Here is a 22,662-nt window from a genome sequence, read left to right on the forward strand (position 1 = left end):
GAGAGAGTGTGAAAAGGTTGTGCTAATATCAGACAGAGAGAGTGAACCAGAGTCAGTTCAGGGACACATTCATGACTGCAGACATATTCATTCTCCTGTATTCGTTCTCTCGAACGAAGGGGCAAAGGGGCATGTTGTCCCTGGCCAAGGGTGATAAGGGGCCCAGAATTGGGTCCCCATTACATTGTATGTACTGGTTAGGGGACCCTTCCAGATTACTTTGTCCTGGGCTGTCCTAGTGAAAGCTGTCAGTGGCCCTGCGTTCTCTTGATACATAGTTGATGATTACGCACGTAGGTAAGTCCCTGATTAGGCTGCTGAAACTCTTCTATCAGTAATGGCGCTTCACAGATTTTTTTTTCCACTTGGTTTAGTGAGTAAGAGGAAGTGAACACGTCTGCTCCTCTCTCCCAAGGTTAGACGGCTGACAGAGTGAATTTACCTTTTCAAAAGAGGTCCTGGAGGAGAGGAGACAATATGACAGAGGCAGCCAGAGACACGGAGAAAAAAAACGAAAGAAAAAAAGAGAAGAAACGTGTTCTCGCACGACACAACCATAACCAAGGCTGAGGCTGGGTTCCAACTGAAAACCTCTTTGATGAACATTTCATCCACATCCAGATCCAGTTGCAGCTTTTGGTATTTAAAAAAAGGCCTAATGCTTAGATGAATTCTGGCACCAAATCCATTACAACCATTCTTCGGCACGGCCCCAAATCAAGAACCCTGGCCATGACAGCATCTTTTTTCCCCCCTTTCTTTCTTTCTTTCTGTCTTTCTTTCTTTCTTTCTTTCTTTCTATTATTTTCTTTCTCACACGGCCGCCTTTAAACATGAACTCTCTTGCGGGTCAATTGTGAAACCTCATCACGGGAATGGGGTTGGCTTGGCCATTCAGCACCAGCACTAACACTGTGTCTCCTGTGGGCCAATAGCGATACATCTATCCCTTCCATCCCACTTCTGGCACACTTTTACTATGAAAGATTGCCTTCCACAGCGGGAGGGGGGGTGGGGGGAGGTGGGGGGGGCTTAGTGAATGAGAAACAGGAGTGTTTAACCTTTCTCTGAAATGCAGTAACACGCTGATGAGATTCAGCTGGTTGAACGTGACTGAGGTGAAGCAAAAAGACGAAGAGACAGGGAAAAATATAAAAGCTAAGCAAAAATAGATATATAATATATAAAAAGCATAATAATAAATAAATAAAAGCTGAAAGTCCCCAATCTCAGTCACAGCGCTGTGCACCGGCACCCTCGTCTCATCCTTGCTTGTTGACATAGTGTACGCTTCGGCATAAGGGGATTAATCACACCGTTAACACTTCAGTCACCAAATAAAGTGAAAAGATATATAACGTAATATGAAGAGATAGGGATGAGACGGGCTTTGATGCCATGTGGGAGATGGGACTGCTTCCCCAGAGGTCGCCCACGCGTACCCTTTCTGAGATTGAGAAGATTTCACATGCTTGAGGGTGGATTAATAGTGATATTCAAATGTGACTTTGAATTCCAGAGTTCAAGTGGGTGTCAGTATTCTTCATTACCCATCAAGGGATTATTTTGGAATGGCATCATTTGAATGAACTGTTTTGTCTGAATACTGATGAGTGCATGTTAATTCAAAACCTTAAATCTTTTCAAATGTACTGCTAACACATGACCCCTGTTATAGAAGTTTGCTGTTACCAGAATGCGAACAACCAAGTCATAGTGCATCACTAAGGCTTTGTGTTATGACCAGGGGCGGTTCCAGACATTTATTCTTGGGGTGGCAAAGGGGTGGCGAAATGTAAACGCTATATAATCGACACACACACTTATGTAATACAGTGAATCCCTTAAAGCGAAACCCTGCAACCTAAAGTTCTATGTCTGAAATGATGTCAAGCATTAAGGCTATTGGTCACAATCAGGGCTCTTAATTGGGGTGGCAAATCATATTTCTGGGGGGGCAAATGCCACCCCCTGCCACCCCTTAGAACCGCCCCTGGTTATGACATAGTGTAGTAGCCTTGCGCACCATCCTACGTACTTCCGCCAAGACACTTGGCTCCGCACTACGTCTGGTACCTGTCTTCTGTGGAGCGATGTTGACCGGTAGGATTTGCGCCGGTGTTCTGACAAAGGGTCCTACATTGTAATTTTATTATACGGTAGGATGTTATGCCAGACATGTCTGTTAAACGGTCCTACATCGCCATAGATAGACGTCAGACATGTTTGTTCAACAACTTATAAGTTAAATCCCGATTTTTCCGAAAATGTCCTTCCTGCTTCCTGCAATCGCGTCAGATCAAACAAAGTCCAGACCGTGAATATGAAATGGAAATGGTAGTATTATGGGATGGTCAGGACCAGGCTAGTGTAGTACTATGTAGCAAAGTTTCATGAGCGGCCTCGTTTACATGACACATTTAATTCAGAATGAACTCAAGTTAATTCTGAATTAAGTTTATTCCCGTTTGAAAACATCACACTTCATAATTCAGTGCATTGTAAACTACTGGAACTACTTAATTCTGAATCATTAATTCGAAATTAAAAACACCATGTAAACATGTCCAATGTCCATCATGCGGCTACGATAAAAGATCTTTTGCAACGGATACAGTATTTTGGAATATATTTGGAAACATTAAGTACTAAATGAAACTACTTAAAATACAGTATATGAACAAACTATCGGTGTCCTGGAATACTAATTCATGACAACACTCATATGCTTCACTCATTTGTTGCTAGTTTTTGTTTTGCAGGATGACTGGTGTGCAGAGGGACTGTGCAAAAAAGAGCCTCTCTATCATCCTGGAATTTTACACACGGACAAAAATGACTTTGCTCATTTCAAACAAATGTCACTGATTATCTTAATGCTCCCCTGAAATAGCTTCCTCTCTATTTCTCTCTCTCTCTGTGCGAGCTCCTTGCACTTGTCCTGTCATTTAAATAAGTCAGTTTAAATGACTTCAGGCAGGGAGAGATTAGGGGTGCGTAACAGAAACACAGAAACAGACCGTGTGTGTGTGTGTGTGTGTGTGTGTGTGTGTGTGTGTGTGTCTGTGTCTGTGTCTGTGTCTGTGTGTGTGTGTCTGTGTGTGTGTGTGCGCGCGCGCATGAATGTGTGTGTCTCTCTCTGCGCGTATGTGTGTGCCCGTGTGTGTGTCTGTGTGTTTCTATGTCTGAGTGACTGCATACTGAGGAGTGGAACTGACTGACTGTGTAGGTGTTGACTTGTAGTGTGTGACAGAGAGCAGTTTGTCTTGCACAGAGGAAGTGCTGAGACTCGTCCAGCGTGGTGGTTAGGGATCAGGTCTGGACTGGGGCAAAAAAAATCTGCCCAGCAGGCATTTCCAGCCAAGACCCAGAGGTGTAGTTGACATAGAACACAGGTACATATATGCAGTATACCCACCTCAAAATGTCAGGGATTTCAGTATACCCACTTAAAATTGATCCATTATTTAGAATAGCAGAAATATATACAGTATACCCACCTCAAAAAATGCTCAAATATACAGTATACCCATCACAGAAAAAGTAGACAACACCACTGCCAAGACCAGTCCGCAAGGGATTGAGAAAGACAAGAAAGCCTGTGACAACATTGTTAGTCATCTATTACAAGCTGTGTGACCAAATTAATATTTAAATCTGACTCGGAGGGGTCAGCTGTGGCAGCATGAGGGCTGATACCTCTACATCAGCGATTCCCAAACTTTTCCCCCTGTGCACCCCCTTTTACATTTCATTGTGGTTCGTGCAGCAACTAAGTGAATGCTGCAGAGGCACATTTTGGTCAATCCTCAGTTCCAATCGACCTGACATTTTTTCTGCCATCATTACAATGGAACTTGACAAGTCTAGGAGTTATAAATTACACGTCAGATGGATCCTTCCTGCATACAATTCATCAAACAATTAAAACTACCCGATGTTCATTAATGTTGGATTAAAAAAAACACACACATATCCACCACTGCTCTATTCAGCTTGCGCACCCCCTTATGGCAGGCCCCCAGGGGTGCACGCACCACAGTTTGGGAAACCCTGCTCTACACTGAGGGGAGGGGCAGGCCAAAATCAACAACGGTCCACTGGGAAAATGCCCTGTTATGCCTTATAGTCAGTCCAGCCATGTTTGGGATTCAGCCTGACTGAACAATCGGCTAAGGGAAACCTTTGAAATATCGACCTAGTGCACATTCCCTGCTTAAGACTCCCCGTACAAGTAGCCTACCCCGTTACACTCGCTAGCTAAAAAGCTATAGGACCTACTGTTAAGCCACAACTAAGCACATTTTCTGGACAACTCCAGAGTGCATGACGTGTGTACAGTGGTGTGTGTGTGTGTGTGTGTGTGTGTGTGTGTGTGTGTGTGTGTGTGTGTGTGTGTGTGTGTGTGTGTGTGTGTGTGTGTCCACATGCTGGAGTGAACATTTGTGTGCATGTACATGTTATCTCATAGCCTTCTTCTCTGTGTGTGTGTGTGTGTGTGTGTGTGCGTGTGTGTGTGTGTGTGTGTGTGTGTGTGTGTGTGTGTGTGTGTGTGTGTGTGTGTGTGTGTGTGTGTGTGTGTGTGTGTGTGTGTGCGTGTGTGCACGTGTGCGTGTGTACTGTATGTGTGTGTGTAGTGTTTGTGTGCATGCACAATACTTGTGTGTGACAATGCAACTGTGTGTCAGCATATTAGCCTTGTTATAAGGAGACGTGTTGATAAATTATCCACTCCTGTGGGTCCTTGACATTATTATACTAGTACTCTACACAACAACTTATGTTTTAATATAATCCTGATCCCCACGCTCACCTTAACATTACACATTACTATGTAAATTAACTGCTGCCATCACAGCCTTTAGTGTGAACTGGAGAGACAAACTGAAGAACTCACATGTGGCCATGTACAAGGAAATGCATACTGTGTTGTATACCAAACTTTCACTTCCCAAAAATGTCACTCAGGTTTGAAAAATATTAACAAGTGTGTTGCTTATATAGACAGATTTATTTACAGATTCTGATAGCAACTGTTCAGATTCTTGAAGTGGAAGTGTCCATGTCTTGACTTGTTCTAAAAATCAATATGCCCATTTGGATTAAAGGGGCAAGGTTATGGGGAAATCCAATCCGAATTCACAAGAGCTTGAATAATCCCTGGAGCCATCTAGCCAACATGTACAGGACAGGAAGTTGTCATTATACGACCAGGGGACAACATGAACAATCACAACAATGACTCTTTGGACAGATGAAGATGTAGTCTACTAATGTTTCAACGTTAGTCTGGCACTCAACTCAATAAACTTAAAAATACATTTCCACAGATAAGCTGCTCCAGCAATCTTCATTTTTCTCATGGCAGCAATGACATTGGTAGATATGATGTAAAACATGGTATTGATCATAGTTATGACAACAAGATGATCAACAATGATTTACATGACACCAACCATTGACTGACATGACAGCAACTGATGGACACATGGCACCAGTAATACGTAAAGATGACACTGCAGAGACGCAGATACAGACATGATGATGCCAATGGCATTATGAGCATGTCTAATAGTGGTGTGGATCGGCACTGCCCTCACAATCCGATTCGATCACGATTCGGGAGGTTGCGATTCGATTCGATTCGATTCTATGCGATCCGATCCGATTCAATTCTACAATGCATTGCAATGCATTACTTTTCTACTGAAAGCAAAGCAAATGTTTAATCAGTCATGATGAGGCAATACAAGTAGTCACATACTGAGCAACAATTTATTGGCTGTTTTCTGTATCAGTCTTCCAATGTTTTGAAGTGATTTTATTTAATTTAACATTCATTTGCTCCCAAAATATCCATGGAAGTAATTGAAACTTAAAAAAATTGCCGGATCGATTCTGGAACTTGCCAGATCGATTCTGGATAGTCCATGCCCCGCATTGGATTGCATCGCAGAATCGATCATTGTTGACACCACTAATGTCTAATGACAGGACGTCAGGCAGATATCATTACACCATGGTACCAAATGATTGCTATTACTACACTACCATAGAGCCAAACTATAGAGAGTAACATGTATTACCACTGAAACTGATGAAAATGCTTTGCAAGTTAGAGTGTAGTAGAAAGCGCGCAGATCCAGCAAAAAAGCATCAGCGGGTGCCAAATCAAAAAACTGTCACATGTAGGAGCAGGAAAGGATCTGCACACTGCTTGCAAAAGATTTAATTAATTAAATAAATTAATCGAAGATCTATGATCGAAACGTTGCTCCAAATAAATTAATCGAAGATCTATGATTGAAACGTTTGCAAGTAAACTGATGAAAGCGCCTTGCAAGTTCTCATACTGTCTCACCGATCTTGTCGAAGGAAAGCACTTAATTATTGTACAAAGTAACACGATGAGCATTTCTAGAGTGAGTTCACAGTCCAAACTCGGTTTTGGCCAAACATGTTACTGCCTCTTGGCTTGGTTGGGCAGCAAGTAGGAGATGACAATGACACAGAAATGACAGCAGGTGACAAGGGTAACAAGTCCGTCAGGCGGACAAAGATGCGTCCAAAAGCACAAATATGAAGAGAGTAACGTGAAAAAGGGCGGCGAAGGTCGTGTTTTGGCCGATTTAAAGAATGCATTTGAGATGGACGGATCGACGGACTGATGGACGGGCATAGGCTTACCCTCTTATAGAGATGCTAGGTGGCATCTAAAAAGTGTACATTTGGTTTCATCAAAGAATAATACAAACCATAGTGAAGAAAAAGGTTTGTTTCTCAAACACCTAAATCCCAGAGGAAAGCAATCAGAGAAATGCTTTGACAGAGTGTTATTGATTTGTTTCTCAGGTCAGAAACCATATGCCTGCATGCACACGCACGCACGCACGCACGCACGCACGCACGCACACACACACACACACACACACACACACATACACACACATACACACACACACACACACACACACACACACACACACACACACACACACACACACACACACACACACACACACACACACACACACACACACACACACACACACACACACACACACACACACACACACACGCAAAGACTCAGTAAAATACTCCACTTCCGCTTAACGCGCATTAAGCCCACATATGACTTTATATGATTGCCATCCACATGCAATCATTAAACCATAATGCCATTAAAAGCATACCGTACAGCCTAACTATTTCAGGCATAGTTAATCTCATCCAGTAGGCCTACTCTTGGTAAGACTACAATAACAATGCATGGAGAAGAAGAAAAAGATCCCCTCAGCAGAATAGAACCCTTAAAATCCTTTTGGAAAAAACCCTTCTGCCTTGATGTGATGTTCCTTCCTAGCCTCTCTCCCCCCTCCTTGGGCAAAGTCAATGATGAAAGACAAGTGGAACATTTCCTCCCCCCAATTTTAATGTACCCCTTTCCCTTTCCCAGGCCTGGCTGCGGCTCTTTGAGTTTAAGTGCCTGTACTTTCACACTTTCTTTCACTTTAGTGCGATTACGTTTTTAAAAAATATTACGCTTTTACTCTTTACCGTGGGCTTTGGTAGCAATGTGACCTCACTGTAGAGAGCGACAGTTTGAGGGTCAGCATGTCTTGTTTGATCGAGTGTCCAGATATGATAATACTGTATGTGCAGATTGGAGAGTGGCCATTGAGTGCAGCAAGGTCATTTTTACAGCACCCTGCACAGGCTACCTATACAGCCTATGTTGGTTCTTGAAGGTGATTTTTGAAGGTAGCATCCAACGTCTAGTATCTAACAGCAAGTTACGTACAACAATTCGACTTAACCCTATCCAGACTGGGGGGGGGGGCTAAAAGTGCCCGCACCAACTTTAATGTCGTATAATTCCTTAACGACTTAAGCTATGACTACGGAACTTTGTGACTTTTCCTAACATTTAGTTGGCTACAGTTAGGTACCGAAAGATTAGGTTTATCATGTTTTCTGTTGCCATGGCAACGGTTTTCTGACAGGTATGTCTGACCAAAAATCACTTAACCATATCTATGACGCCATATATTTTCATATTTTTTTGTTATTCCCATTAGCATCAGACAACTTTGTGAGCATTTAAGTGGTTTGAAGCATAAAATCATTAAAATTTAAGTGCATTACCTAAATTTGTTGGAAAATCCATTATGGCGAGATTTTGGACATAATAACATATGATGTCATAACGACGTCATAATACTAGATAATTACACAAAAATTATGTCATTCATAGATGTCCATATGTAGATCATCTCCCCCGAGTTTCGTAGTCATACTGTATTCCGTTCATGAGTTATGAGGGGGGGGGGGGGGGGGGGTCAAAAGAGCCCCACCCCCCCAGGCCCAGGAATGCCAAAAAAGCCCAGTCTGAATAGGGTTAAAATCTCCCCATCATAACTTTGCTATCCAGTTGCCTTCGTCGTAGCTTTTGCTCAATTCCGTTTTGAGTTTGCAGTGCAGTTATCGATTCTAAATCAGTGTTGTGTAATAATAAGCCACAACAGGCTGTGTGGCTTTGTTGGATTCAGAGCTGCTGAGGGCCGGGCTGTTGCTGTTAGACACACAACGCAAAAGCCGAGTGCCGTGCCGTTAAACCCCTCTAACTCTTCTCAAATCCCGCTCGAGTGGCTTACTCTTAGCCTTAAATTCGTACAACAAATATTTGGTCTGCATAAATTAAGTTAAGGATACACTTCACAGGATAAACGTTGTTATTATGCTGGATTATTTACAAAAGGCTTGGAACATGATTCAACCAATCGCATCCTTGGAGCCGAGCAACCTGTACACACGACACGACGCCTTTCTTTAATGTTCCACTTAGCACCACCCCGGAATGTAGTGTGCCAACATTCCCTGATTGGACATGCTGTACCCTCTTATCCTGATTGGCCACAGTGTAAGTGTCTGTATTTTATTTTTCCCCTCTTTGGAGGAAGTGGACACCCTCCAGCTTGCCAAGAAAGGGAGTGGAAAATAGAGTAAGGGGGAGAGAGAGAGAGAGAGAGAAAGAGAAGGCGAGTGTGTGTGTGTGTGTGTGTGTGTGTGTGTGTGTGTGTGTGTGTGTGTGTGCGTGCGTGTGTGTGTGTGTGTGTGTGTGTGTGTGTGTGTGTGTGTGTGTGTGTGTGTGCGCGTGTGTGTGTGTGTGTGTGTAAGTGTGTGTGTGTGTGCAAATGCGTGTGTGTGTGTGTTTGTGTGTGTGTGTGCGTGTGTGCGTGTGTGTGTGTGTCTGTGTGTGTGTGTGTGTGTGTGTGTGTGTGTGTGTGCGCGTGTGTCAGACAGTGTTCCTGGTATGAGCGCATGTGTGTGTGTGTGTGTGTGTGTGTGTGTATGTGTGTGTGTGTGCGCGCATGTGTGCATGTGTGCGCGACCGTGTGTGTGCGTGTGTTCTGTGTGTGCGTCTGCATTTCACCCAGAGCAGTCCTGGTGTTTCTGCTCATCCGTACCGATCCGATCCTATTTGCTGTAGGCGTCAGACTAACTCTGAAACCCCTGCTGCAGCTCATGTGACTGCTGCCTACTGTGCTCAAACGGCAGAAACATACAGTACAGTACACTCCTACGGTGGCCTGCATGCACCAAACATGACGAAAGAGGAGTGCCACCTGCACATTTACATGTATGTCACATTGGGTAACACTTAATTTTAGGGATACATCTATTAGCACTAATACATACAATGTCCCTGTATAAGTAACTTGTAAGGCATGTACAAAGGAAAATCAAACATTTGTTAGGCATGTATTCGCAAATGTCTTGTTCATGCACAGTAAGGGATTTATTACCAATTTAATCTTAGTAAGGACCTAGTAGGCCTTAGCGTTGGCTTAGTACATGCCTTACAAGTTACTTATGCAGGCATTAACAGTGTATGTATTAGTGCTAATAGATGTATCCCTAAAATAAAGTGTTACCACACATTGCACAACAGAACCAGAGTCCTTGTGAGATTAACCTTGTACTGATCAATTCAAGCTTCAGAAGTGCATTAGGTTTATCATTTATTTTTATAATTAGTAGCATCATACTGTAGTGGGGGGAAAAATCCAGCTTTTACAAAATCAAAACATAGTCATCCACTACTGTATTCTGTATTCCAATTTCTCTATATTGAGTGTAACCTCAAAACCATGTAAAGGCTATCAGGTCATTTCATGTGTGTCAGTTTTTTATGCATAGTATTTTTAAAGTCCGACTGACATAGTTTGTGACTGCATGAACTCTGTCAACATTAGGAAGATGAATTTCAGCAAAAGAAACATGCACGTCAACATGTACTGTGACTCCTCTTTAGGGTATTTCAACATAGAGTGTACTCCCTTTTGAGAGGTACATTTTTGCTTCTTTTCCACTGCCGGCTTTCTGGTAGGCCTACAGCTTGGCAAAGCGTGACTCAGCCGCCACTTTTTGCTTTTTTGAATAGGCACGACACAGCCCAATCATAAAGCAAAAAGTGGTGGGCGAGTCGCGCTGTGTCAAGCTGTAGGCCTACCAGAAAACCGTCAGTGGAAAAGAAGCACTTGAGACATTAATTGCTGTATTTTGAATTATTCTGAATGAGCAATAAATTGAAGTCGCTACAGAAGTTGTACGCTGCTACTGTGCATTGTGTCAAAGTGAAATGTCTTGAATGCTGTCCATGGCTATGATGGAACACTGAAAAAGCCATATAATTAATAATACATGTGAATGCCAAAAAGTTACACACAACAAACCCCTTGCACTGGCTCACCAAGCCCTTAGGTTTTCAATTACACCAAGTTTTTGGACCAATGTCCTCGTCTAACATGAAAATGGGATATGATTTCATAAGCAGAGCAAGAGACACCGATAGCGTGGATAGATTAGCTGTCCGCAGAGAGAGAAAGAGAGAGAGAGAGAGAGAGAGAGAGAGAGAGAGAGAGAGAGAAAGAGACAGACAGACAGACAGACAGACAGACAGACAGACAGACAGACAGAGAGAGTAAGAGATGCTGATAGATCTGGTTGTGTGACCGGCGCCCCTATCTCCATAAATAGATTTGACGGGTGCTGGAATGAAGATTCCAGATTAATTACAGACTGCTGTCACACAGGTCAAAGGTCACAGCCCACCGCCAGTGTCACCTCTGTGGGAGAAAACGTGTCACCGGGGGGGCCGAGGGGGGGGGCTCTCATGTGTATAATATGAGCCGCGCCGCTGGATGTCATCCTAGGGTAATTACGGCCATATTGTCCTCTCTCATCTCATCTCGTCTCACACACTTACGTATATATCTAAATGCCCCGAATGTCGGATCAATAAAGGGCCATTGATCTGAGGAAATTGCAGGAATGGCCCCAGCACCACCCCACACCCCACACCCTCTCAATCTACGCCACTGGCCATTGCCCATTGTGCTGTCATCATTCATCCAAATTACCGGAGTCACTGCGCAGATGATTAGATCATAATTGGGATCCTCTTGCCTGTAACTCGTTGATTCAATAGCCAATGCCGTTTGTCCATATACTGTTAAGTCCACATTAAGATGTTGGTTGTTTAGTCCGTTCCATAAAAACAGATCACCCATACCAATTCTGTACTTTAAAAAAATGTATGCATTGCCTGTTACTGAGCAGATACACAGTAAAAAAAAAAACGAAGTGTTAATTCAACATTTAGAGAGTCAATTTAACAAGTGTATTTGTCCCTAGAGTACTCTCTAAGTTCCTAATGTGTTGAATTAAAGCTGCATTTTTACTGCGTACAATAATGCATGCAGGCTATCCATGACTCATGATACATTCTCGAAAGTGTATCCAACACCCCTCATCCTTCTGCCTCACAATAATAACGCCCTACACTACATGTAGGATGCAGAGGCTACGCCATACCCACGTATTTTTTTGTTAATATCCTGCTAATTAACTGTCTGTTGTAGCCCGGACAGTCTCTTGACATTTCACTGATGTGATCCTGTGGCGCTTCAAGTCCACCGGTCTAGAGTGCGGAAGTGACGGGGTTAATGGCACGAACCACGGCACTTGGAGCTGCCTGGTGCCAAACATTTGCTCTATTGAAGTGGCTCGGTGGGAGTTTTGTGCTAACAGAAGAATGCGTAAAGCTATCTGCTGGGGAAAAAAAACCTGAACAACAACCAGCTTGCTCCTTTGTGCTTTTTTCTTGATACCCCGCGAGCCAAATTAGTTTTTTATTTTTTGTTGTTTCTTGAAAATTATGCCATGGAATATTTTTTTCCGGAACACGCACATTTTTTTATTGCCCGAGAATTTTCCAAAAAATATATATCTGTCTCGATGCAGATATTGAAGAAATAATTATGCAATAATTTGACTTTCTATGCACTGGTTTATGGATACACTTAAGTGATCTTCTTTACCTCGGTCCTCTTCTACCTCCGTTTGAAGAATGTTTTAACAGAAGCTGGATTAATAATTTGTCTCTGCGATACAATTATTGGAATATTAAAAAAACAAAACGCTTTTGAGATGATAAGCTGCTGTTTTGATGTACGGTTCGCATGTGCACTGCCCGCGGTCACACTGCGCGCTGTTGACAGAGACGAGGAGCACAAGTTTGCTGTGTCTGGGTTATCTTTCGAGGAGCGAATTAACGGACACCTAGCAGGCACCGGGAGAGGACCAGGTGGACGTGGGGAGCCTTGCTTGTCGTGGGTATCGCCGGGTCCTGTGGAGTGATGACGGGTAGGAGGATTTGGGGCGCACTAGGCTCATGGTTCGTGGTGCTCCCTTTCCTTGCGCCATGCGTCTTCGTGCTCCTGCTGTTGCCCGCGTCCCTGGCTCATCCTCAACCGTGTCAAATCTTGAAAAGGATCGGGCATACCGTCAGAGTAGGGGCCCTGCACCTGCAACCTCGTGTCTTAAGCCAAAATGCCTTTAAAGGGAATTATTTCGACGGAGACTGGGACGGTGACAGGGACAGTGTGTTGACGGGAGAGGAGTTTGAATTAATCAGCAGAGCCGTTAACGAACATGGACTTGGGAACCTGAGGACTAAGGGCTCCACGGGTAACCCAAACAGGGGCGCAAAAAGTAAGAACATGGTGAAGAAAGAGGAGGACGACGTCGTGTTCCTGCCAAGAGACTCTATCCTACTTGCGATGGAGACGCTCAACCGAATGACGGGGCTTTTACCATACAATTTATCTCTGGATGTAGTGATGGCTGTTGAGACGGGACTAGGGGAGCTGCCAGCGTTCTCTTTTGCCTCTGCCTCCACGCCGCTCTGCTCCGACCCCGTGTGTTTTTTACAAAGTGTCTGCCACACTGTTATCGTGCAAGGAGTTTCTGCCATCATGGCTTTCCCGCAAAACAGGGACGAGTTGCTGATCCTGGAATTCATTTCATCCGCGCTGCAGGTGCCCGTCATCAGTGTGGTCCAGAGCGAGTTCAAACGCCAGAGCAAGGTGAGCGCTTGTGGTCCGTGTCCGTGTGTGAAAAAAGAAACCACGAGTCGTCTTAAAATTGAACCAAACTGAGCAAAATGTAGCAGAAAACAAAACCAAAGCCTAACTTGGTCAGCACCATGGAGAGCGCACGGTTTTCTGGAATCGTTCACTTCCCTCTCCTATCCCTTTCTCATTAGCGATACTCAGTGTATTGTTTGCGTATGAATTCCAAGTAGAGCTTAAATATGCGTTGTTGTTTTGTTACGCTGTAGGACTAGGCTACCTTTATGATTGACACATGTTGAATGCGATGCGCAGCGGGACATATGTAAGCTATAATCGCGCCATCGCCTGAGCCAACTTCAGCGCTGCGTGTGCTGTGGTTTACTCCAACATAATTTGCGCGCGCACACACACACAGAAACAAACAAACACACACACACACACACACACACACACACACACACACACACACACACACACACACACACACACACACACACAGTCGTATTCGAGAGGTATTCAATTAACAGAGAGTGGGTTATATTTCTAATATAAGAAGAAGCAACAGGTGCCTTTACACAGGGGAAAAAATATTTATTTTGGCGACTGAGTTCTCTGTGCCAGAGATGTCAAGAGACATTTGAGGGGTATCTACGAGGTCGGAGATCCTAAACGAAGGAAGAAACACGAGCAACCACATTACTGTTAGGACACACTCTGTTTGTCTTCCCACAGCGTGTTGTTACTCAAGAACCTTTCTGTGTGCATATTAAGAATGTATGACTTATTTCTCGCGGCTGGGGTTTTGGCTCCACGCACGATCAGTGATGACCAATTGCGCGAAATGATGTATGAGCAGCAGGTGTCGTGTTGACAATGTGTAAGCAAGCCGCAATAGGGCGCAAACCAATGCATTCATTCAGTTCATGAACCTGAAAACATCACAACATCAGGAAATCATATTAATCAAATACGCCCCCCCCCCGCCCCCGCACACATCGTTTTGGTAAAGGAGAGGATTTATCGAAACTGTCCTTTACTTTGTCTTTTAATCTGGGAAACATGAAGCTTTTTCTTAAACGAGGAAATAGGGACCCCATACGGTCTACCAAACCCCAAGAGGTGCGAATGGCACACACTTAAAGATGCACCATAAATCATTTTCAAAAGAATTTCTGCACAAAACTGCATGTGATTGTTGACATGTAGTAATAGTAGCCCAGTAGTGATGCTGAATTCAGACTGCAGGAATTATGGCGTTGGAAGGACTGACACTGACGCACCGTAGATTATTTAGCGCCATCCACTGGTCCCCGTGCAGGTGTATAATATGATGCCCCTTAATTAACGGTCCCATTGCGCACTGAATCAAAGCAATGTTTACTCATTAGGGTTCTGTCAATGGGAATGAGTATGAAATTAAAGACCAGGGGGGACCTGAGGCAGCCTACGCCCCCGTTGAATCCTTGTGCTGCTGTCCATCTCAGACAAATTCTTCTTGCTTTCACAGTACAATGCAACTACTTGGTGGCCTGTGTGTGTTTCTGTTGATAAAGGTGAGGGTTTTAAAAAAGAGAGAGGTGTTTCATTTGTTATACTGATAGGTTCTGGGACAAATGCCACATCCAGATTCCTATTAAAGGCATTTACAGTCTGTTTACAATCAGTTGGCACAGGGGCGGTGAGCTATTTATACCTGTATTAGAATTGATCACTTCATAAATACCATGTCACATATCCAGAGATGACAGGGGCACAGGTTTAATAGGGTAAAACACCTGCTTCAAATGCAATAAAAGTCAGTTCACTTTATTGTTGAAGCGCAATATAAAATAACAGGAGTTGAAACAAAGTGCTTTAACAGATGAGGCAGACAATAAAGGCTAAATAAGACAATAAAGGCTAAATAAGGACATGGCCTGAGTTTCGCCATAAATACACAAGCCAAAAAGAGGGCAAGAGCAGTAGGCTACGTACTGTACATAAACAATCAGTTACACAGTAGAAGCCACACAGTAGGCTAAGTGTGCAGTTACACAGTAGGCTAAGTGTGCAGTTACACAGTAGAAGCCACACAGTAGGCTAAGTGTGCAGTTACACAGTAGAAGTCACACAGTAGGCTAAGTGTGCAGTTACACAGTAGAAGCCACACAGTAGGCTAAGTGTGCAGTTACACAGTAGAAGCCACACAGTAGGCTAAGTGTGCAGTTACACAGTAGAAGCCACACAGTAGGCTAAGTGTGCCGTGTCTGCTGTGTTAGCCATAGGCCTGCACAGATCACAGATAGGGACGAGGTGGTGCTAAAGCAGCTGTCCCTTTGCCCTACTGAATGAAAAGTACCCTTTTAGAAAAATCTTTTTTGAAAGTTTCTTTGTCACAATGTACTGTGGTCCATGTTGACATGATAATCTACAAACGCTTCACGATCATCAAGTGCATGTTACAATAATGGCCAGCTATGATGTATAGCCTCTAAAAGCCTAGTAAGGCAATCGGACGTTCCACATGCCAGACCACGTCAATGAAGGTCTGCAGTATACGGTTCATTTCCAAGGGGTCTGGATATACTTTGGAGCGTTCACATGCACAGAAAATGCTGAGTCACGGGTCTGAAAGGGACCAGGCGTGAAAACACAGTGATTCAACACTAACAGCGTTGGTACGATACTCTCAACATGTTGAGTTAACACAGCATGCTGTGCACTTATTTCCCCCATTCCATGTGGATACCATGAACATGAAAAAGTGGAGAAGACAGGCTCACACTATCGACTAAATAGGCTACTTAACAATTCTTAACTGGGTGCTGAATCTCACAAAAACTTGAATGAATAAATGAAGCGAAGGACAGCACTCTTCAGATTGCTTCTTTGTTTATTCGCGACATGACCAACCACGGACATGACTTCTTTAAGACATCCAAGCTGTTAATATGTAAGGTTGATTAATGATTACATATTTAAGATTGCCTGGACCTTGCAAGGGCCTTGCATGTGGTGCAGCCAAGAATATCAGTGGTACCGAATCAGCGTCTCCAACTAGGGTGTCGTTCAGGGGTGCGACTGAGTCACCAGGGCCCCATGTACTGTGTAGGGGGCCCACACACAGTCCAATTTTTGAAAACATATGGCTTGGCCTGGGGGGGGGGGCTGATGTTACCATTGGAGCTGATTGTACATAGGGCCCAAAATTTGCTGCAATGCCCCTGGCTCTGACTGTAAATACAGCATGCAACAAGATATAAATGCATAACTGAAATAAGACAGGGTAAAGGTATAGGAATCCGACGGTTGAATACAAAACTGGCCGTATATATATTCCTAACCACGTTAACAATTTGACAAATATGGACTCTTAATTTCCTCCAGGAGTACAGGTAAGCCCAGGCAATATTGCTTTGGTCCTGATATCATTTATTCAGTTGTTTATATGCCTCCCATGGGAACATTTTTCCTTTGAACCGAGCGAAAGGTGTTTTATTACTTTTGATTCATGTTCCGTGTTTTCTCCTAGAGGCCATGGCTTTCTTTTTGTTTTGTCGACTGACAGCTTCTGTTTTTCTACAATGTGCTGTCTGCTTGCTTGTTGAACTCCATCCTTCAGAAGCCCTCGGTTACGTGTCAGCACTTCTTTCTTACATCATGCTGAACGTGTGTGTGCGTGTGCGTGCGCGTGTGCGTGTGCGTGTGCGCGTGTGTGTGTGTGTGTGTGTGTGTGTGTGTGTGTGTATGTGTATGTGTATGTGTGTGCACGTGTGTGTGTGCGTGTGTGTGCGTGCGGGTGTGTGTGCGTGTGGTTTCACACCCCGTCAAAAAGGTTTTTACAGGATTTGTAGAAGTGACACATGGCAGTATAAAAACAAATGGTGATTTAGAAGGCAAAAATAACGGTTAGCCAAAGTCACAACTATCAGCGATCAACAACCATTATCACCCCCACCAGCACCACCACCACCATCATCATCATCATCATCACCACCTTCTTGTTTCATGTCATCCTATTATCATCTTCCTTCTCCTTATCATCATCATGACCATTACTGCCACCACCACTGAAATACAGTAGCCTATGTAATCAAGCCTACCATCCTCTTCTTCCTGATGCTCCTTCTCATCAATCATCATCATCGCCGTCGTCATCATCATCATCGCCGTCGTCACCATCATCATCTTCTTCATCAACACAACATAATATATATAGTCATCATGATCAGTTATAGCCTTCCTATTGTCTTCCTCATCCTCCATCATCATCCTCATCCTGCTTTTCCTCCACTACACATCCTCATCATCATCCTCATCTTGCTTCTCCTCCTCATCCTCCATCCTCATCCTCATCTTGCTTCTCCTCCTCATCCTCCATCCTCATCCTCATCTTGCTTCTCCTCCTCATCCTCCATCATCATCCTCATCCTGCTTTTCCTCCACATCCCATCATCATCATCCTCTTCCCTCTCCTCCTCCTCCATCCTCCTCCTCCATCATCATCCTCTTCCCTCTCCTCCTCATCCTTCCCATAATCATCATCATCTTGCTTCTCCTCCTCATCCTCCTTTTCCCTCTCCTCCTCATCCTCATCATAATCATCATCTTCCCTCTCCTCCTCCTCCTCCTCCTCCATCATCATCCTCATCCTGCTTCTCCTCCACATCCTCATCATAATCATCATCTTGCTTCTCCTCCTCATCATCCTCCTCCGGCACCATCTCTATCCTCCATCATCATCCTCATCATAATCCTCCTCTTCCCTCTCCTCCTCCTCTATCATCATCCTCATCTTGCTTTTCCTCCTCATCCTCCTCCTGCTTCTCCTCCTCCTCCTCATCCCTCTCCTCCTACTCCATCTCCTCCTCATCATCTTACTTCTCTCCCTCCTCCTCCTCTTCTTCCTCCTCCTCCTCCTCCTCCTGCACCATCTCTGTCCTCCTCATCACAGCACCATCCCCAATCCATTACAAGTGCCCTTCCTGCTCAGTGTCTTTTGCATCCTGGCCAAGCCCATGCTGATGCTACAGTATACAGTACGGCCTGATGGGTAGTATATCCATCGATAAAATTCACAGTGACTCCTCGCCAAACGGCATCAGGGCATGACTGCTCTCCCTCCACAGACTCAGGTCAGCGGGGAGGGATCCTTTGTCATAATATCTCACCACACCGAGCAACAACAAATGGCCTGTGCTGTGAGCCTTTAACCCTCTTAAATACCTCTGCACCCCCTCTCCCCACCCGCTCTCTCTCCCCATAATGTGGTTTCCTAATCAGTCACAATTAGCGCGTTTCCTCTCTGTCGCCTTTAAAAAAACGACTCCCGTGGGAAATTAAGCCGCTCTGCTAAGCATCTCATCGAAGTGTGCATGGTCCTCTGTGCAAGGCTGGACTGGGATCGAGAAACAGCCTGGGTATTTTCCGGTATACAGTAGACCAGCCTCTCACTCACACGGCGGCTCGCTTTTCTATGATATTATGAGTACCTTAGTCCACTGTCTATATTAAAGATAGACCAATTGAGGACCAATCTCTCAGGACAAACAAACAAACAAACAAACAAACAAACAAACAACAGTATCGGTCCTTGAGGAGTGTCAGCCCACCAGGAAAATGCCCTGTATGCCAGATGACCAGTCCAGCACTGCCCCCTCTGCGCAGGTCTTGGCCCTCCTTAGTAAAAGGTACTCTGGCTTCTATTGATAGATCTTGTAGTCCTGATCTATTGGCTATCGGAGACAAGGCTGGGGAGTAATACAGGAGGACCTTTTCTGAATGTCGAACAAGCCCGGGTGGTGCACTTTACACTAACAGATATTTATCTGCATTTCCCCTTGATGGCATTTTTCTTTGCTGGATTTCTCTGCTGAGATCAGCAGCGAGCGCTGGGGGAACATTATTAATGTGAACTGTAAACTGGTGGGACACTGGCTTTGTCACTTAACATACAGCAAACCAGATCAAATGCTGTTAAATGAAAGGGCTTGTCCATACAGCATGCGGTCCTATATGGAGATTAAAGGGTCTGTTCATGGATGTCTGGGATGTAGAAACCGCATGCAGACAGAGTAATATGGATAACTGCCTGTCCACACATTATGACATTATATACTGTAGATATTAAATGACTATGTCAATGCCTCCACATTACAGGGGACCCTGTGGGAATGAAAGACCTACTGTATGTATCCATGGGGGAGCATGCAGAATAAACGCCCGTCCATATTGAATATGACTTTAGGAATCCATCCATACTAAATGGTACCAGTGGCTCCATGAGTTAGTTATCAGGCATCTCTATGCTTACTGAATGTAATCATAAAATACTGAATACCTTCGTGGTCAGGGTTTGAAGGCCCATCCACTTAACCCATTGACGCCCTAAGGCAGTGTTTCCCAACCAGGGGTACGTGTACCACTAGGGGTACGCGAGCACACTGCAGGGGGTACTTGGAAAAGTGTTATTATTATAACAAATGTATGGAGCAGCCACATCAGGACAGAGAAAATTATATAGAAAATTAATTAGGGGGTACTCATGGCACAACTAAGAGGCTTAGGGGGTACGCAAGACAAAAAAGGTTGGGAAACACTGGACTAAGGCACCTGCAAAAAAGGATGCTGAACAGGGCTTTGAACCGTTATTTTTTTCCAAACGGTTCGTTCCGAACAGAAACGGAATTATAACGTTTCTTATTACGAGTTCCACCAACAAATTAACGTTCCCGAACCGGTTAGAACAAAAAAATACTGTTCCTGGAACGGTTCATTTCGTTCCTGTCAGATAGAAAATTCTCGGTGCGCTTTAAACGCCCTTCTCTGCAATGTCTAACAGTGATGCAATGTAAACTCGCCCCTTTTGTATGATAGTGGTTTCTCTTATTTAAGATGTGGAGTGGAGACTTTGTAATCCCTCTCTCCATTCAGTCAGCGAATGTCTGATGTTACACAGGACGTGAACCTTAGCCGTCATGGTAACGTGCACAGGAAAATCATTACTATTTTTTTTTAGTTTGAGGAACGGTATTAACCGGTATTAACCGGTTACCATTATTTTTAAATAAGTGTTCCTGTTCCAGAACATAAAAAATAATAACGTTTCCGGTTTCGTTTCTGTTCCCTGTAAAATACAAAAAGTTCCCGGTTTTCGTTTTCGTTCCTTGAACCGGTTCAAAGCCCTGACGCTGAATGCCTGAGCCCTTTTTTAAGAAAAGCTGCCCTCAGCCTATAAAAACCTAAATATCTCAGCTTCTGACGCACATAAAAATATGCACTAAGTTGCAATTAAACGCTAAGACCCTCATCTTTCATTACAATGTGTTCATTCATCTCAAACAGAGACTTTCAATAAAGTTGTCTCAAATCTCATTAGCCTGAATGTTGCCTAATGCAGCCCCAGGCGCCAGGGCCAATGTTGTGCAACGCAACATCAGGCATCATGGGTTAAATAGTATATCCACACTGAATATGACCACGGGTGAATATAGGCGTAATCCTCTACACTATCATGTCTGTAAAAGGGATTGACAAAATGAAGAAAACAGGACAGCACTTCTTGTTGTGTAGTTTTATTGCCCGTCAGATGTTTTGGCCTTAACCTGTTCTCTTCATTTTGTATAATTTTTGACAAATGAGCACCCACTTGCTTTTTATTTTGGTTGAGTTGAGCGCATTACACCACTTAGTGTATAGTGGATTGACAAATCATCTCAAGTGATGATCTTAATTGTGTACAGGCAAATACATATATAAAATAAAACAGTCGGGTTTATTGTTAATATCCTCCAATGCAATAAAGATTATATGGCAATAGGCCTTAAAAGAAATGGGCTGCATTAAAATTAAACCTGAAAAAACCTCAGCTAAATTCAAAGCCATTCAGTTGCCTATTTACCAATGTTGATTAACTGATGTGTTTACCGATAAGGGAAAATATTTGTGACTGAAGAGGATGTCTAGTGTCTGCACTGTAAACACAGCAAAATGCAAACACCGGAAATCTTTGCAATGCAATCATGAACTGCCATCAAACACATAAATCATTTATTTGCCCGGGCAGCCTCTGATAGATCTCGCCTATTCAAGCAGCGCCACGAATATAGACATCTTGTCAGCCCTGTCTAGATAAACGGTCTAGCACACACGCTGACTCAGAATACAGAACGCAGAGGTATTTTCAGGTGTTATACTGTAGGTTACATGAATGCTTAATGGTCCACTACTACTATACCAGAGATTCTTTAAGTATAGAGATATGCCAACATAATAGGTTTCTATGGGCACCTAACGCGACCAGGTTCCGGTCTGCCTAAAGGGCCGTGTCATAATGCTCCTACAATGAATAGAACAGTCCTTAGGTCTGCCTAGGTCTGCCTAAGGGGGGCCATAATAGAACCAGGAAACAATGGGCCAATGGAACCTCTCTCTCTCTACTCTCTCTGGTTATACTGTAGGTTACATGAATGCTTAATGGTCCACTGCTATGCTGCCCAACAAAGGCAAAGTACAGTAACTACACCTACATTCAAACTGAGAAAAATGTCATGTATTGTTGCAGGCAGTTAACCCATTCTGTCCTGGAGACACATATACGGGTTTTTCAGGATTTTGAGATTTTAGCAGTTTTATTATCTATGTTAGTATGTTAAAGCTGAATGAACACATTACAGTGCAAGAGGAGGGTCTTGGCTTTTAAATGTAACTCATTTCATGTTTGTATTTGCTTCGGAGCCTGAGATATTTAGGATTTAATAGGAAGAGGGCACCCTTTCCCCAAAAGGGCTTAGGACAAAATGGGTTAAGGGAGTTCTGGAGGCAAAAGGGGGTTCAACCCAGCACTAGAGAGGTGTTCCTAATAAAGTGGCTGGTGAGTGTATGTTTGAAATGCATTTTGCTACACTGTAGCATCTCTGTTTACCATATATACAGTAGGTCCCCCTGGATTTTAATAGGAATGCAAATGGTCCTATTACTTTCCATAATGGCTGGTGGGGACAATTCGAATGACCTGGCATTGACAGGGACACTTAAAGGGACACTCCACCCATTTGCATTAAGCTTTCCATTGCTAGTCACCCAGTCATACTTTTGAATGGTCGTGCAACACTCTCTCATTTCCCCCTGAGACAGGAGAAATCCATATGCACCTCTTAACACTTCCTCCGACAATGATGTAAAAATTGTCATTTTGCATCATTGTAGGAGGAAGTGTAATAGAGGTGAATTTCTATTGAGACTACAAGCCTTTTTTCCACCCTTT

At 43.7% G+C, this 22,662-nt stretch overlaps 1 protein-coding gene across 1 annotated transcript in view; it reads left to right on the forward strand.

The window, feature by feature from the left end:
- Window positions 1-12,701: 12,701 nt before the first annotated feature.
- Window positions 12,702-22,662, forward strand: part of grin3a (glutamate receptor, ionotropic, N-methyl-D-aspartate 3A) — a 42,746-nt gene continuing 32,785 nt past the window's right edge. Inside the window, exon 1 of the mRNA XM_063211075.1 lies at window positions 12,702-13,430. Coding sequence (XP_063067145.1) covers window positions 12,702-13,430 — 729 coding nt within the window. The remainder of the gene's footprint in view (window positions 13,431-22,662) is intronic.

The sequence above is a fragment of the Engraulis encrasicolus genome, chromosome 11 (assembly GCF_034702125.1).
Source record: "Engraulis encrasicolus isolate BLACKSEA-1 chromosome 11, IST_EnEncr_1.0, whole genome shotgun sequence".
Classification (NCBI taxonomy): Eukaryota; Metazoa; Chordata; class Actinopteri; order Clupeiformes; family Engraulidae; genus Engraulis; species Engraulis encrasicolus.